Source organism: Euwallacea fornicatus, chromosome 1 (assembly GCF_040115645.1).
Source record: "Euwallacea fornicatus isolate EFF26 chromosome 1, ASM4011564v1, whole genome shotgun sequence".
In the NCBI taxonomy this organism is placed as follows: Eukaryota; Metazoa; Arthropoda; class Insecta; order Coleoptera; family Curculionidae; genus Euwallacea; species Euwallacea fornicatus.
Window position 1 is genome coordinate 4,734,504 of NC_089541.1, and position 18,934 is coordinate 4,753,437.

Here is an 18,934-nt window from a genome sequence, read left to right on the forward strand (position 1 = left end):
TGTAGGAAGAGGTTCTGGTTATTTTGTAAGAGTTGATGATGAACGTAAGGCAGCGTCACTAGTTTGAATTAGATGGATGTCCTCCTTATTATAGCCGACTCGTTCGAAACTGGCTAAACAACAATTATGCCGAGTGCTGAATCGGAAGAAATAGACCTGTAGTCCGGCTTGGGGGATCTCCAGACTTTACCCTACTCGACTTCTGTTTTTGGGGAACTTTAAAACATAAAAAATCCTCCTGGGAGAAGACACAAGCTAGTTGCACCAATTCGAGCTTCCTATAAACCAATAACATCATGTCAGATAGTAGCTGCGACGCGTTAAGTACTTCGAAGATGTCGAAGTTGTTTAGCACACAACGGAGGTGTTTTTGAAGCGTTTCGCCAGTAATTTAAGGTTACACCAAAAGCAAAACAAAAACATTAAAAACAATGAAACAGACGAAAAAAAAATGTATTTTGAAATAAGCAACGATCTAGTTAGTAATTTCTTAAAAAGAGTTCGGAGAGAACAGAGAAAATTATAAATTTTTTGAACATCAACATTTCGGAATTGATGAAAAACTGAACTACAATTTAAAGCATTAAATCTTTTTATTTTCATTAGTAGAATTTAATTTTTTAATTTAGTTGGATAACACTGAGCCACCCTGTACGTAAATGAGAGATCGGTCATGTATTACAAAACTGAATAAGGAAGAATAAAGCAAATGCGAGCCCCTTTCTGAAACATTTTGTCTAACGGAACACACAAACACAAATTTCATCATCTGAACAAATAAATTAATTTTCAACAGAATCGTGGCAAGTTTTGCAATCTTAACGCTGAGGTTCACGATTAAAACCGACAAACAACAAAAAGCTAATTTGTTGCCTCGTACAACTTCATTTGTGCGCTCCTTCCACCTTAATGGAAGCAGTTAATTCGCTCCGTTTTCGGTCTTTTTAGACCCGGCCTTGTATTAAACTGCTGACTATTCCAAATTGGGGCTATTCGTAGGTTCAAGTAATAAGCCCCCGAGGTTCATTTAACAAATTGCTTAGTACAGACTCTTAGAATAAACACGAGCAAAGATTATTCCATTTCCAAACCCATACGCATGTTCGGTCTGCAAGTCTCTATCGTTAATCATCCTGAGCGATGGGTAATGGCAAATTTCCCAGTAAATTTTCTTTCAAGCATTCGGGAGCTACTTCATCTTCTTTCATTTTTTATCGTGTTAATCATACCAGTCTTGTAGACTGGTACGTGCAAAAACATGGGAAATGGATTCATTTTTGTTTACTTTGTTGAGTGGCCGAGAAAGCATTGCTATTGATCAAAACGACTTTAGAAATGGCCAGAAACCTCGGGAGATCCTCGTACAAGCGCGTAATAATCCAGATGACCATTACTAAGGTCACTTGAGGGGCGCAACACAAGAAGTATCAGGATTTAAGCAGAAAGTTAACAACGTAGGAATACGAGTTGGTGTCGAAAAAGTCGAAACCGTTATTGAATATTATGCCAGAGTATTACTTGTGTATGGGGAGTTATTCTTCAAAGCGATAATAGAAGAAACCAGTATGCCTTTTCTGCTGGTTTTAACACTAAATATAGTGTGTCCAAGATAAGAATGCTCTCTTGGATTTTGGCCGGGCGGATCTTTATTTGGACACAGTGTACCTAATGCTGCGTGCGTGGAATATCCCGCAAAAGTTCTACCGTACTGTAATCTTCGCAAATATACATACAGGGTGACATACAAACCAATCATAAAATAAGATTGTACAGAATGGCAATCGTTTCACGATATTTTGTGAATCGCTTTCGTATAATTACATTTTACATAACTTGTAACATGACTAATGCTAATAGTGTAGCAGCTAATATTGAAAAAATTATGTTTATGTGTAAATAAACAAATTTCTCTTTTTTTTTTCGTTGTCCCTGTTCCTCATTAAAAGAAAGTATTTCCTGAAAATTTGTTAATATTCGGTCCGAAGTTAAATTATCGCCAAAATACTTTTATGGGTCCTAAAACGGTCCAATATTGCACTCCGAAGTCGCGATTGAGGTCATGGACACGTGGAAATTAATTTTTGGGCACTTTCACTTCAGAGCATTTTTTCAAAACTATAAGAGTACAGTAGGTCAAAAAAATATTTACGCCCCCAGGCGAATCCCATTTATTTGCAATTTTCGTAACTTAAAAACAATTTAAATGATAAATATTTGAGATATTGGCACAAGTAAGGCGTCATTACACTGGTTTATGGAAAATGTCACAAGGAAACTGCCTCTTTGTACTAGCGAAATAAAGGAAAATGTCTTTTGGTATGCTTAAGAAATTATAAATACACTAATGTTTTGGTTTGTTTTTTGCCAAATTTGCTATTTACAAATTCCATTTATTAGCAATAAGCCTTCACCAATTTACTTTAACTCAAGTTGGAGAAACACACGTAGTTTCAGAAGTAGTTTCTTCAAATTTCTGTAATTTCCCAACGTTGGAAGGATTAATGTTCGTTCTACGATGTCTCTGATGAAATATTTGTGTGGTTCATAAAAAAGAACGTTTCTCAGCACCATAAATAAAAACGATTTCAACCCGTTCCGCAATTGATTAATCCATGTTTCGATAGAACATTTGCGAGAAGAAGCACGAAGTGAAACTCAGATAATAAACAGGATTCGACGATGCACTGGGAAGAAAAACATCCATAAATACCGATAAAAAAAATAGCTTTACTTTTTATGTTTAACATTGTTACTAGTTCTTTGATAACAATGTGCAACGGGAACGTGAATATCGTATATAAGCTTGCATGGAAATTAACGAACACCCATTATAAGAAATTACTAATATTGAGCGACAAATTTTGGGCTTTGATTTAATTACAATAAAACTTTGAATTACTACACTATAACTTGGTTACAGTGAACCTGAGTTATAACGAACGGTCGCCTTTAACTAACTTAATGCCAGGAATATACAAGGTGTCTATTTAATAACGTGTCATTCTTGTTCTGATATATAAAACACTTTTATAACAAACGATTGGTTTTAGTTACCGCTTTTCGACGAAGGATTTGCAACTCCTATCGGTTATAACGAATTAGTGTTCATAGTGCTATCTCATACAAAATAAAGATGGTATGTGTCTATAGATAAGTGCTTGAAAATAACCATTTTTTTTTTAATTCTCGATATCTCCTAAATTGTAATATTTAGGGGACATCTGATATATATATTCAACTATATGTAAAAAAGATATATAATTATGATTAGAATACAATAGGCTAATCAAGTATAGGGTATACCATTAAAAAAATGTAACTTTTGAAAGCCACACTTCTTGAGTGAACCTGCAGGTCTCTAATTATTTTAAAATCTGCATATATCATAGTCATATGAAGTAATACATTCAGTTTGAAAGTAAATTTCAAATCGATTTCATTAAATTACTTTGTAATTTTGTTGACTCACCCTGTACATATTAACTAGAATTGTATATAACAAACGCTCGCCTATAGCAAACAAATTGTCTGGCTCTTCGTGTTCTTTACAATCGAATTCGACTGTAATTATCAGTTCTATTATTTATTCCTAATGGAAAACCCATTTAATTCTACGCATGGGTTGTTTTATCCATGGATTCTGCATTTTGGGCATTATCGGATACATATGAGAGGGGAACTTCAGATACTTTGGTACCATTGAAAAGCTTATTGAAAATGCTTTTCGACGATATGTTGTAAACATGGTCGTAGTATAAAAAAATTACTTGGAGTGGCTGGGGTGTATTTGGTGGTGGGTAGTGAATTCATCATACCCTTAACAATATTCCTCCATCATACTAAGATAGGCCGGCATAATTTTCAAGATATTGGCAATTGCACTTTTAAAAAATTCACCCTGTATAATACACATCATCTGTTAAAAACGCCATTGCAATCTCCTGATCTCAATCGGATTGAGCATTTATGGGAACATTTGGAAAGACAGATAAGGAAAAGAGGAATTTCGAGCAAAGAGCAATTGCACAACATTATTTTAGACTGATGGTCCAAAATATCTGAAAATATTATCTATAATTTAGTTGAATCAATGAATCGCTGTTAACTAGCTATGATGGATGCTAAAAGGCATCCCATCAAATATTAATGAGTAAATTTCATTGTTATTTAAGCTCGTAAAAGTTTGGTTTTCATCAATACTTATGGTGGTGTATCAATACTTATTGGGGCGTAACTAAAGACATTTTTCTTTATTTTTCTTGTACAAATAAACAGTTTCACGGTTATATTTTTCACAATCCTGTGTGATGACGCCTGATTTGTGGCAACATCTTAAACATTTATGATTCAAATTGTTTTTTTCTTTTTACCATCATCCCAATCATTTGGCCGTCAATCTGTTGGATTCGTCACAATACACCAACAGACTAAAAAGATTCAACCCTCTCGAAGTTCTGGATAGATTTTAAGATAGAATTATTGGGAGCTCGAATTGTCGAACTTCCTATACAAATGTGGATTCTAATTAGTATATCTAATTCATCAAATATTAATAAATGTCCTGTAATGACAGATTGTAATAAACGTTTATTAAAAAAAATAATAATAAAAAAATAAAAAATTGTTTTTAAGTTAATAAAATTACAAATAAATGAGGTTTACCTGGGTATAGGAATACTTTTTTGACTTATTGTATGTATCAAGCGTTCCTGTATCTCAGAAACTGTAATAAAAGGTATATTTCAGCACAATTTGTGCAGGCTTAAGCTCATTTCCTACTGTAGCCACAACAAACTCACGCTTCACCCAAGCAAAGTCTAAAATTCAATACGTTGAAAAGTACTCGGTGTGTTCACAAAGGAATGACCGTCCCGCCTTTATACATTTAAATCGGAACGTTTGAGTGTGAGCGTTGCTTAATTCATAGTGTAAAATGAGCTTTATCGAATTCATCATGACGACTAATTTGAGGTTGTCTGAGGATAATTGCTTTACGGATTCGTGATATTTCGGCTGAGTGGACTTGAATTTTTATTTTTAAAACCATATTACAGCGCCTTTATCACCTTCGCCTTGTACTATATGACATACATGGTATATATAGCTGTTTATTGGATTTTCAACCTAGTACCAAGGGAAATGTAGGAAAATTAACCACTTACCGCTGTATTAAAATTTCCCGCAATTTTCCATGCAGTTCACAGTTAATTCCTAATTAACTGCACTGGAAAATTTGGCGACTTTCCCGAACGCAATTCAAAACAACGACAATATGTTGAGTTTGCCGGAAAATCAATAAGACAGAGAAACCGTTTGCTTTTCGTAGAAATTCTACAACAATATTGACATCGGTATGAATTGGTTTCGAAGTGTTAACCGGTTAATGACAACATAGGATATTCATAAGGAACCACTGCTCATGGTTCTGGTTCTTCTGCTTTGATTTGATATCTTATTTAGTTGTTTTTCTAGTTGTTTCGTGTAAAGTAACATATCACTCAATAAGCCTTCGATCTGGCACATACATGACAATGCACTTGGAAAATTTATATGATTTCTGGATTGTATCGACCTTCAAACGATACGTCTCAAAATTTCATCCAGTCATAAAAGTGGTCCAAAGCGATTAAAATATCAAAAGTTAGCTGGCAGGGCCATGGCATCTGTATTTTGGAGCGTGTATGGTATTTTCCTCACCGATCATCTTGAAAGAGTTAAAGCTATCAGTAGCGAATATTACATGGCTTTATTGGATCGATTGAGTGTAGCAATCAAGAAGAAAAGACGGTCTCATGTGCAAAAGGGAAAATGCTGGTCCACCAGGAAAATGCGCCGTGCCATAAGTCAATGAGAACTATAGTTAAATTAAATGAATTACGCTTCGAATTGTTTTCTCACCCACTGTACTTTCCAGATCTGGCCCCCAGCGACTACTGGTTTTTTACAGGCATCAAAAAGACGCTCCAGGGAAAGAAATTTGACCCAAATGAAGAAGTGATTGCCGAAACTGAAGCCTATTTTGACAGCAAAGACAAATCGTTCTTTAAAAAAAGGCATCAAAAAGTTAGAACGTTGGAATGAATGAATCACTCTTGAAAGAGAGTATGTTGATGGATAAAGTCAAATTTAAGAAAAAAAAATGTTTTTCTTACTTGGACCAGAGATTTATTGAGTGATGTGTTATAGAACTTTGAGAAACATTCCAGGAAAAGTTCTGGTTCAAAGAATCAAGTTTAAGTTACGTCTCTGACATTATCGTTTTCAATGGAAATCGGTTGGTTCCGTTTCGGTTCTAGTTGGTTGTATGTAAAAAGACACAACAGTCAGTGAGAAAATCGAATGAAGCCGATTATGGTGTCAGTTGAGAAAGTAATACAAGAACGAGAGGATCATTGTTGCAGCTCAATCCTAAGCCCGATTTAGAGTAATTTTGTGCACTTTTTTGCAAATTACAGAAGTCTCAGCCCTGAAAACTACTAGATGCATCTTAATATCCCGTAAGCAATTCTATCTCCATTTCAAAGTTATGGTCAGTTGAGGGGAATGTTTGCTGTGGGTCTTGGCTTGATTCAAGACAGTTTTAGTCAATTTTTCCGCAATTTTGGTCAATTTTTTACGCGATTTTTAAAATAAATTTCCTTTACATCCTTCAAAATTGGGGGCAATTCTTTTTCAGGGTATATTTGCATACTTAATTTGGAGATTGCTCTCGTTTGTTTTTCCACATCCATCACACTGAAAATTTAATATCAGGTCTTTGTTATTTTATATACTTGTGTTATAGTGTGCTTCAAATTTCTGCTAAAACGAGATAAATAATGCATCGAATTTACCACGGCATAAAAGAAAACTAGAGAGGCCTCAAAGTTTCGCGGAACAAATTTACCCCTGGAAGTTGGAACCATATCGCTAACTTTCAGTTTGCTTTGTTCTTCAGGTAAAACCATTTCAAACTTTCGTTTGAAGTTAACAATGAGTGCGTAGGTTTATGGTAAGAATAGAAGTGGATTTCATTTTACGATAATTTAATACCAGAAAAGACAAATCTCGGTTTAACTGAAGAACTTAGTGAAGCGAGGACATCCCAGAGTCCTCAATGGATTTATCATCTTGTCGGAGCTAAATTAATTTAACCCGAATCAGGGGTTGGGAATACATATTTTAAATTAATATTCCATTAATTCCCTTGAGAAAATCGAGCCAATCGCGGCTGAAAGTACGCGAATAACCTCCGAAAACTAATTTAAAGTGTTCAGCTGCGTTTTGTGCAGACATTAATAAGGCCTTTGGACTTCCCCTTGAAACTTTGCCGATTTTGTAAGTTTTCTAATATTGCGTGGGATGTGAGACAAGTTCATTAGTTAATAACATAACTCACTTGCTAAGACTAATTCCGTTATTAATAAAGTCCTCATGGTGCAGTACGGAATCGTTCCAAGGAATGTCCAAGAATTTGAGCACCTTCTCCATCCACTCCTTCGGATGCAGAACTAACTGTTCGTAGGGTACCCGCAGACACTTGTCCCTCCCCATTTCCCGGCACTGATTGTTCATCGCCTCTACGGCGCTGTTCCACTTTTTCAAGCACTGCCGATAACTAGTCAAATCGAACCCGGTGATCGTCACTTTGCGCGTGATTATGGAGTGGGCCGTAGCACGTCCATCGCGCACCATAAAAATGAACTTGGCGTTTGGGAACAAGTCCAGCACGTAGCTACCCATCTTGATTAGTAATGGGTCCTTGTTGCATAGACGTGCGGCAGGTTCGCCATGTTTGGCGATGATTTCCATGGTGAAGGCTGCTATGGCTGAGTTGAGAACGTCGCTGGTAATTCCAGCTTGTTCTAGACGCATCGATTCTTTTTCTGATTTAAGCCAATGGAAGCGGAGTTGCAATAAACGGGGGATTACTCGAGTTTCTTGACCACATCTGAAATGAAATAGAAAATGTAGGTGCAACAGTAACAGTAGCAACTATCGGTTGAAATGGGGGGATAGACATCCGTTTGTCGAAAGCACATAAAACAGTTTCAATTTTGATCTACCCGGTTAAGGGATTGGAAATTGAGAATGCAAAGTACTGGGAAAAAGCTGAAAATTGATAAAATGTTTCTTTCAAATGCCGAATGGTTTTAAAGATGTTGAAATTTTGCAGGTTCTTATTCACATACAAATAAGGCTTTTAAAATTCCGTAACATTATGCAGGGTGATTAAATAGTACAGGTCGCTGCTTCAGGGGCGTATTCTGCACAAACGATATAAAATAAAATGTAATTTTTTAAAATTATTTCTTACGAATGTTACGACAATCTAAAGATGGACCTGTTAAAGTGGTTTTTTAACTTTAGTTGGTGAACCGGAAGTCACAGGGTGCCGAAGTTCGGTAGGTAGTCATACACAATTTGATTTGAAACATTTAAAAAAAAAAAAAAATCAGTGGCTAAACATTTCGGGGGCAGGGGGAAACACATACTCTTTTTTTTTTAGAGAATGTGCCTAAATGTCATGTACATACGAAAAAGACTAATTCTTTAGCTTATTTGATGAATAAAAGTTCATATAAACATAGGTCCGTAAACGCCTCGCATCTATCTACAGGGCATTCAATAATAGTATTCAATTAAAAATTGAATACTATTGATGAGTTACGAAATTAATTATAAGATGGTTTTGAAACAATAGGAAATACTCCGAGGGTATTCGAAACAGTATGGATATTAATGAGATGAAGGACGGATACATGTGTAAGGGTTGGAGGAGGTCACTTTCAACAATTAATGTAATGTAGTTTCCTTGTTAACGTTGTTATTATTATCGTTTAAGTTATTATTTAGATTCGTCTCGCCTCTAATTTTCAACAGATACTTTCAAATTAACTCTCGAAATTTCTAAAAACACAGTATTACTTAAAATAAATAATTGCTTATTTATATTAAATTTTATATTAATCTGGGAAATTACAGATAATCGTTTTTTTTCCAATAACCGACACAGATACGAAAAAACTGCAAAAGATCAAAGAGTTTCTAAACAAAGAAAGAAGTCATTTTGTATTTTAAAATTTACTAGAGGTGCACCGCGAGTACGTGCAGAAGAAGAGAAAGGGGCGTGACCCCTGAAAAAATATAATTCTATAGATCATCAAAATCATTTGATTGGCCTAATGATGTAGGTCATACAGCGTATAGTATATTTCAGATTTTAGCTAAATATCTCAAAAACTGTATGAGCTATTAAGAAAAAAACTGAAAAATGTCTGAAATTGGAATACTCAGTAGATAGGTAACGAAGCGTTTGCAGACCTATGCTTATATGAACTTTTAGTCATGAAATGAGCTAAAGGATTACTTTTGGCCTCCTGTTCACCTGTATACGTATATTTATGTAATTCTCGGTCCATCTCCAAACTGTCATTAATCGTTAAAAAGTGATTTAGAAAATAAGTATTTAAATTGTTATTTTATATTAACATGCAGAATATGCTCCTGAAACAGCGGTACATACTTTAGAATCATCCTGTATACGGTGATTTCGTTTCCGGAGCTCAGCCATGAAGATGTTGGCAGCCATAAAAGATACAATGTTTTAAAATGGCATATTCTTGAACTCGAAATTGCTCAACTTTGCCCCAATTTAACCCACTTCGTATCTTTTAATGGCTACTGAGATCTTTATGATGAAGCTCCATAAATGGGGACCCTCTATTAATGATATTTCACCTACTCACTAAAAAAACAAAATTAAATCTAAATACAGTGAAAGTTGTGAATAACTACGTAGGTTATAACGACAAATCGCAAATATAGCGATGAAAATTCGAACGTTTGGTTAGATGTGCCGTTGTAAAAACATTCGCAAAAAAATACATTTTTGGTGATTTGCTAGCGAGGTATAACGATGGAACGAGATGCAGTACGGTGATTGTAATGTAAAGTCGATACTGCCAAAAAGTCATTCAAAGGGTATATTTTTACGATATTTTTTTTAAAAAGCAGTGTCTTGAGCGATCTTACAGACAAAACCCAGAAAATTCCTTTAATATATACATGGTGATTCTAAAGTTGAAGTTACCTTTAACCAGCCAATAGAGCTTTAAAAAATAAGATTTTTTTCCTTTGTCGCCTTTTGTAAATATCAACATCAACGGAGATACAGTGTGTAAGAGATTTCTTTAAAAAATGAAAATTTATTAGTAATTGCCAAACCCTTTGAGATAATTAAACAAAATTTTGTAGGTGTCAATAGGTACGTAGGAGGGAAATTCTTGAATAAATAAAATTACGTTTGGGTTTAGAAATAGCGCGCGTATAAAAGTTATTTAATATTTTTGAAGAAAACTGGTACGCCAGTGATTTAAAAAAAAAAAAATTATTATTAAAGATATTTGATTTTGATAATCACATTTTTTAAAGTCAGTCCAGTTGTTACGTAGATATTTAGCCAAAACTCAAAAATTGTTTAAGCCTGTTTTCTGGTAAAAATTATTGAAGTGATAGTTCCAATGAAATTCGACTATCACTAACACCTACAAAAGTTTAGTTAATTATCTCAAGTGGTTTGGCAATTATTAATAAATTTTAATTTTTTAAACAAAGCTTTAACACCCTGCATCACCGTTGATATTGATACTTCGAAACAACATCAAAGGAAAAAAATCTTATTTTCTGAAGCCCTATTTGCTGGTGAAAGGACAACTTCAATTTTGGAATCATCCCATACATGTTTGATACACCTATGTATCCCTTCACAGCAGAAAAATGAAAATTCGTACAGGTGGGTTTCGGGTCATTGTAATTGAGAATTTGTCTTCATCTCTATCCTAAAAAAGCTCTAATAGTACTTTTTGAAATTTCATCCTGTAACAATGTACGCAATTGGCCACGGCTGTGGGTGCAGGGTCATCGGTCCCACTAGACGAATGCGCACTTTGAATATGTAATTAACAAAAAAAAAATCATAAAAATCGAGCAAGAAATGAAAATTTTACACGAGTGGTAAACCTTAATCTGGACACGCTGCATGTTGCAAAATAATTTTTTTTTGCACGTTTTTGTAATCATTAAAAATAACACAATTCTTGATGTAATGGCGACCGAATATAAGGACCTTTTTCTGCTCGTTTCCCCCGCTGCCGTAATATTAGACTTTCACTGGACTCAATTTTTTACGTCTCCATCATGTCCGGTTCAACCACACGACAAATCCCCAAGTTTATTCAGCTCTAAGCAAAAGAAACTCGGAACATCCAATAAGCCATGGCATGTGACAACACTTTTTCTCTTCAAGTCGAGGTTTCTCGGTTTACCGATTTTCGTCCCACTTGGAGGAACTTTCGAAGTGAAAAGTGTCGCAGGCGTTGAACTTCATGTGACACGCCACCAGCACTGAAACTTTCGAAACTGTGAATCCCATTTGATAAAAGGGGGCGTCTAATTACAATTGAAATTACGGTGAAACGCGTCTAATGAGACACTTTGAAGTTTCAGTGCGTGCCGCAACAGCCTTGTGTTTTAAGTCTCTGCACTTAATTACTGAAGTTTGTCAGGCAAATATTATTCCTTGAAAATTCAGCGAGCTTCGCCGGGGAATTAATTACCGACCACAATCACGCTTTCACCGGAATATTATTTATGCATTACCGCTAGACTGTTTTAAGTTCCTTCGAGGTACGTTATTAAGGGCACAGCAGACACGGAGCGCAACAAGTACTTGCGATGCAACACCTCCTTGGTGGCGACGAAATGGAAAATTATCGTAAACGAGGCAAAGAAAATTATTTATCCAAACGGGGGGCCTAATTTATATTCAAAACGAAGGACGGCGCCCCCGAAATTCGATTATGCCGGTGCTGAGAACCGGAGGAATCTTCGAAAATTGCGAACTTTGTCTGGGACTTGTTTTTTTTTATTATTTTTATTTTTTTTTTTTGAGAGGCGACATCAACGTTTTAATTTTTCCTCAGAGAGGAAATTACCGGAGAAAAGTTTATCAAGTTTTTTGGTCCGATAAAGGAAATGCCTTTTCAAAGGCAGAGCGAGTTTTCGGCAGGTTTTCAATAAGTTTCTAACTTTCGTAACAGAGAGAGATATATATAAAGGAATTTTAGCAGGGCTTTCGCTTTTCTTTCAGACATCAAACAGGTCTGATGCCATACGACTTTCGAGGAACATCCATTCAAAAACCAATTTCAGTTACCGATTACGAATGAAAGCTATAAATTTCAAAGTTCGCAAAGCAATTTACTAGATACTTTGATTGATATCAATGAATAGTCATCCGAAGATTTAATTGGAAATATCTAATACTCAGTTGAACTTAGAGAGGAACTAAACTAAAACTGAACTCTAAAAACAATAAATACGTGTATGGAAACCGACATTTTAAAGTTGATTTCGAAACTCGGGTAGAATCAGAGTAGTTTGAAAAGAGGGTTAAATCTATTTAGGAATTTGTTACCGTTGAATGTGAATCTTTCATTGAATATTTACTTCTTTCAACGTTTCATTTCTCGTGATTCTCTCTTAAATTTTTCTCGCCCTAAATATTTTTTTATACGTTCACCTTCACTTGCTGTAACGGAAATGTCTTTCACTCAACACATCAATGTGCTCTTTTTCTATCTACAAAGCATCAAATATTTTTTATCTACAATATTTGAATTGTGTTATCGAATTTTTTTCTATCTTTTTGCCGTTCGAAACTTTCCTTCCTGACTAATATACAGGGCCAGGTCAAACTTCGGAATAAAATTAATATCTTATCAACTACTGACTTAAAAGAACCGCTGAATCACATGAGTTGATTTTGAGTTGTGCGTTTGTTTTAGCAATAAAATAAAATACTTTCCTATAACCCTTTAGCTGTAATCCTGGCCAACATTCCTTTTTAATGGAAACCCATTGTCGTGTGTGGGCTCGTTGAAAAATGGAATCTTACCGCACTTTTTTTTTCTTTTAGTTATGTGATTATTAGGATAAAATAAACTTTTTTTTTCTTTTAGTTATGTGATTATTAGGATAAAATAAACTTTTTTTTTATTTAAAAAATAAAAAAATAACTTGATTTTGTATGAGTTTTTATTTTACATTGATAAAATAAATGAAAAAGCAAAGTAGGATTCAACATATCGAGATGTGCTTCTAAAGACGAGAAAAATTGATATATTTTTCGTGCCAAGTTTATTGTGTCGATAAATAATACATTTTTTAATTCCATTTTAAAGCATAAGCCTATCGATATTAATTTTTAACGGGGTTTATCATAGCCCGGTAGAGGGGTGATGAACATTTTCAGCGTCTACCATGTTAAATTACTTGTACATAAGACTAAAAAGGTATTCATAATTTTTTCATTTTTAAGAGTTTTTTCTTTCTTAATAATCACATTACTAAAAGAAAAAAAAAAAGAAATCATTTTTCACAAGTTTTGCAACGAGCCCATACACGACATATGTTTCCATAAAAAAATGTTGGGTAGGGTTGCAACTAAGGGGTTGAAGGAAAATTTTATTTTCTTGCCAACAAATTCGTAGAATTCATAATCAATTAACGTGTTTTAGCGTTTATTTTAAATTATTCGTTGAAAAGATATTCATTTTATTCTGGCCTTTCACCTCGCCCTGTATATTTTCTTCCTTTCTAGAATTAAGAACTTCCAAATTTGCTTATAAATTATGGCGTCATTAGCTCCCTGAACTATTGTGTCTATGCTCGCCGCCTGTAAGCTTTGCTTTTTGTCTCTCTGACATTGTGAACATCTATCGAGTACTTTCAAGCACAATAAAAAGAAAATCTTACAAAATGCAACTTCAAAACAACATTCCCGTTGACAATTCTGAGAGAAGCAGTTCTTGACACAAATTTTGACCCAAGAGAGCACAATTTAATCAGAGATAAAAATGTGTGCCTAATTTGGGTGTATTTATTATCTACTGAGTGTTTAATTCTTTTAACCAAATTTTACCTAGTTGTCCATATTAATCAGACCCTATATGATTTTCCCCTTAGTCCTAATTGTCAAAAACAACCATACTCCCCTTGTGTCTACAATCAACGTGAACGCAAAATTACAACTGACAAGGTTTAAAAACCTTTCCATAAAAACCTTGTTCTGATAATTGGCAAAATTCGATCTATTCCATAATCAGCTCTAAAATGATTTGGTCTGTTTGCTCGTCGAGGCCGATAAAATGGAAAAATCGAGGAAAATATTGGATCCACTAGGGAAATATTTAATTTGTGTCCGACAAACATTATTGGGACGTAACGAACGGAATGGACATTGTTAGAACGAAATGAAAGGGAACTAAAGCCGTGTACGAGCTCAACGTCAATTACGAGCCTTAATTAAATCACTTGGAAATCAGTGCTTTAAAATTTCATTTCCGCATTCGTCTTGTTTAAACAATGAGCAAATAAATCAACCGGAAGCAAACTTTTCGAGCTGTGTTAGGAATAGGAAGTATTCCAATGGGAATGCTCCTTACAAGTCACACATACATATTTACGAAAGACCTGAAATTGCATTTTCGAAGCTGTCAATGCTTTTCGGATAGTTCGCTCTTAAACCCCGGAGGGATCCTTTGTCACCTTGGGTTCTTTGCACCTGCCGCAGACGCCTCACTGGCTCTCAAAGAGAGATGGCTTTTGTTGCAGTTTCCATACTCTATTTCCTTTTTGAATAATCGCCAACCTGGTATTATGTCCTCTGCTTTTGACGCGAGAGCACAACAAAGTCTGAATCAGAGGAAATTGATATTTCATATCCTATTTTCTTCTCGCTACAGAGCAAAAACGACAATGCTGCTCACCTATACTGAGTAGCGAGCACTTAAAAGATGGGACAAATGTTTTTGTTTAGTTCCTTTTCTTTGAAGCTCTCCGAAGGAAGTTTCTTAAGATGCACTTCACAAGAAGCATAACCTTATACAAGTTCTTGTGCGCACACTTTCAGAGACAATGGAGGTTGGAAGTTGAGGCGAAGTCTAGAAAATGAAGTTTACCCTTTGATATTGAGAGGGAGGGGTGATAAAAACATGTACGGTAATTTGCAAATGAAGAGTTTTAATTTTAAGTCAATTAAGCGATATCTCATGCAGATCTGATCAGACATAATTTTTCCTAGAATTGGCGAGCTAATCCTCCTGGTGTTGCAACCTCTTGAAATAAAGGAAAAATGATGAGAGCACTGTTACCTCTAATTGGAAGTGCATTCTAGTATCTTCCCCCTCAATGTTACAAGAAGTCAACAGTCCCCTGCATATTAACAATCTCAGTTCATATTTTTAAAGATCTAATTATTAATGTACTGTTAATTGTAGCTGGCAACTAATTTTCAAAGGGATCAAAAATCCAACGTCACCCATTTCTTCCCAAATGTAAGTAACCTGCAATGACCTTTGTTGTGAAATCCGAAGGTGAAGAAAATACTCTCTAATTTTGAATAACTTTGATACTTCCTGTAAGGAAAAATCCCGAAGAGGATAAGTTCGGTGATATTATTTTCTCGTCACTCTATTGAACTGTATCTACACCTTTACGTTATGTATCACCAATACAGAAGTTTTGATTTTTTAAGCAGCATAAATAATCACCAGAAGTATCAAAAATAATTTTATTTGCTTAGTCCTCATCACTTACGTGGAGAACCATAGAAGTGCTAGACCTAACAAGAAAAGAATTGTGAAAAATATCACTACTAAGTACAATATTTCTCAACATAGGTTCATTTGAGATTAACAGACTTTTCCCAGCAGTGTCCTATGACTTCGCTCCATGTTCTGTACCACGTTTATAGCGCGAAGCTTCGAATGTTTCAAAATAGGCATCAACCTTGAACTCCATTATTATTGACAAATCTCTTTCCACCAAGCCATTTATTCAAGGTGGAATTAGAAAATAAACCAATGGAGTTAAATCTGGCGAATAAAGTGGATGAAGAAAAGTTCGAAATTCAAGTTGATTGATTTTGGCCACCGGTATGACGGAAGTGTGGACTGACGCGTTGTCTTGATAAAACAAGATTTTCTTTTTCGCCAAATGCGGTCGCTCATTCTCAATTTCTTCGCTGAAACGCTGCAATAAATCTCTAAATATTCTTCATTTATTGTTTTTACTTTAGGAAGACAGTGAATAAAAATTATCCCACGTGCATCTCAAAAGACTAAAGCCATCACCTTTCCTGCAGATGGAACAACTTTCGCCTGCTTTGCAGCCGATTCTCCCCTCTGAGTCGATTTTTAGACTTCTCTTTCGTCTGAGGTGTGAAACGATGGATTCACGTTTCATTGTTGGTTATGAATCAACGCAAAAACTCGGTTTTATTACTGCAAAACTTTGCCAAACACTCTTTTGAAACATCCTCACACTGCTGTTTTTTGTTCAGTTGTGTGTAATCGCAGCACCTGTCTTGCGTACAGCTTTCTCATATCAAATTGTTCGATCAAAACGCAATGTCCTGTACATTTTGAAATGCCTCTCGTGTCTGTTAACTCTCGCAATTTTAGCCGACGGGCTTCCAGTAAAGTTTTGTTGATTTTCATCATAATGTGTAGAGTGGTCAGGTCTGGAGTGTCATTGGGTCGACCACTGCGGAGTGCATCTTCGCAGCTCGTACGACCGCGTGTAAACTCTGCCACTCAACATTTTACTGTTGTTAACGAAGGACCGAGTTCCTTCAGAATAAAATCTACCTCTGCTTTGATATTGGATGGATTAAGATCTTTCAAAAGAATGTATTGAATCACGTATCGATGGTGAATTTTTTCCATGTTCACAAAATTTCTAAAAGCGTTCGCTGATAACGGCTCCAAAAAAAAGAACACAAATCAACCTAGCACCTCTGAACGACAGTTTTTTAAGGGTGGGTCTTGGCAACATACGCAAATTTTTAACGACGAATCGTCATGGACATGTCAAATCGGGTACTTCTCGAACTGTCCTCGTACTTGACCTCTTGAAAACGCATTTATGCTCGAACGTTACTGATGTTCAACGTGAATTCCATCTACATTCCCCATTTTATGCTGATAAGCAAAATCGATAAGTAATTTCCAGACTTGATTGCCTTCACTATAATACACTTTTAGAACGAACTTTCTTCCCTCGACTAAAAAATTCCACTCACCAAACGTAAAACATTAATTGTCGGGCCGTTAAAAACAAATAAAACTAATGACCTGCAATTGGCACTGCTGGCGAGAAATAGTGTTGTAACATGGGATTTGGAGAAAAAGAACTTTGCAGAGAGTTGTTCGTAAAATTTTATCGTGGTATTTCCTGGTGGCACAGAAATAAATCGCTTGTGCGTCGCTCGACCCGAAAACTAACATCTATTAGTTTTATCGCAGTTCGCCTTTCGGACAAATTCTTCGTGAACGAAACTATTTGTAGCCTCCTCGGGGGATAAAACTTTACTTCAACTTGCCAAGAACCCCGCAATCGCGTAACAAAGCTGAAACTTCTCCCTTGCAAATAGAGTTTAAAGTCCTATAAAGGAACACACAGAGCTAACGAAAAACCCTAATGACAACCTTTTCTTAAGGAGAAACTTACCCCGTGTAAACGCCTGTTGTTGCAACAATTCCCAAGTTCTTTCTTTATTTATTGGAAATAACGCCTCACACCAGTGGAGGCCGTTAAAGCGGCGGAATTGCATTTTGTATCCTCATTTAACACTAATTGAGAATACTATTCACCCTTTGCTAAGGGCTCGGACGGACACTATTGTTAACATTTATGTAGGCTTTTTCTTAACTTGTCTGGGGTTTTATTTCTGAGTTGTTACGATTAGGGGCTTACTTACTAACTTAACTAAGAGGATACTTGCGTTCCTTCGCGACACTCCCGACACCTCACCGAGTCGTCACCTCGAGAAAAAAAGGGAACGTCCCAGTTTCTCCAATACCTTAAATGCTACTTTCTGGGGCAATAAACCAGCGGCGTACCCTAACCAGAGACCGATTCCCGATCCGCCATGTGGGCAGCCATATCTGAACATCATAAACCATCCTTTGTCAGAACCGTTGTCGACTGTCCTTTGACCCTCTTTCCTGGTTCTACCAAAGAGATGCTCGACTTTCTTTTACTTCATGCGGCTCTCAACCAAGGATAATTACTGGGAAAATTCCAGTAATGCTGCGAACCACATGAACTCAGTGACCATACACATGGGCGTATCATCAGGGTACCTCACTCTTTATTCCCCTAACCTAGCCTAAATTATAGTTAATTTACAATGTACATCCTCCTATTTGCATCTCGATTTGGTCAGACGGCAATAATTATACTTATTAATTAATATTTACAAAATATCGCAGCGATCTGACAAACGGATCCTACATTTAGAACATAAGATTAACAGAAAACTACAGAAGTATAAAAATAAACGATAAAGCGAAATGTATGAGAGGTGAATATATATTTAAATTCTGCGAAATTTCTGTTCTGAATAGCTGAGGGATGAAAGTGTCTTGGACAGGATCATCATTCCGCAACGTTTTTTGGACATTAGTGGTTGATGTTTGATCGTTGGGCCCAATACAAACTGATTTTTTTAATAGTTGATTTCCTGTGTTGTTGATCGTTGCATGTGGCATTTGTTGGTGCTCACCTTTTTTCTATATGCCTGAGATTGAGCTCTTGCTCGAGAATGGGTAAGTACGTGTTGTTCAGGTTTATTAACCAGGAGGTTAACCAAAGTATACTCCATGACATAGAAAAGAGAACACTCTCTAAAAATTATTTTTCAAATAATTTTTGGTACGCATGTTTCTTAGGCTAAAATAAATACTTCATTAAAAAAGCGAACAAATTTAATTGTTAAAAACAAAAAAAAATCATAATTTATTGATCTTCCGCGGTATTTTATACATTCCTGTACACGTCTAGGCGTGAATCTAATGAGGTGATTGATGTCCTCTTGGGGGATCTCATT

The 18,934-nt window shown here is 35.7% G+C and overlaps 2 protein-coding genes across 3 annotated transcripts in view; one reads left to right on the forward strand and one right to left on the reverse strand.

Moving 5' to 3' along the window:
* The window catches only part of loj (logjam), a 180,286-nt gene that overhangs the window by 63,939 nt on the left and 97,413 nt on the right, over positions 1 to 18,934 (forward strand). The window lies entirely within an intron of this gene.
* Tpst (tyrosylprotein sulfotransferase) overlaps positions 1 to 18,934 on the reverse strand; it is a 93,701-nt gene that overhangs the window by 2,165 nt on the left and 72,602 nt on the right. For both annotated transcript variants that reach the window (XM_066289842.1, XM_066289836.1), the window contains exon 3: positions 7,379 to 7,930. In XM_066289842.1, the coding sequence (XP_066145939.1) occupies positions 7,379 to 7,930 (552 nt within the window). The remainder of the gene's footprint in view (positions 1 to 7,378; positions 7,931 to 18,934) is intronic.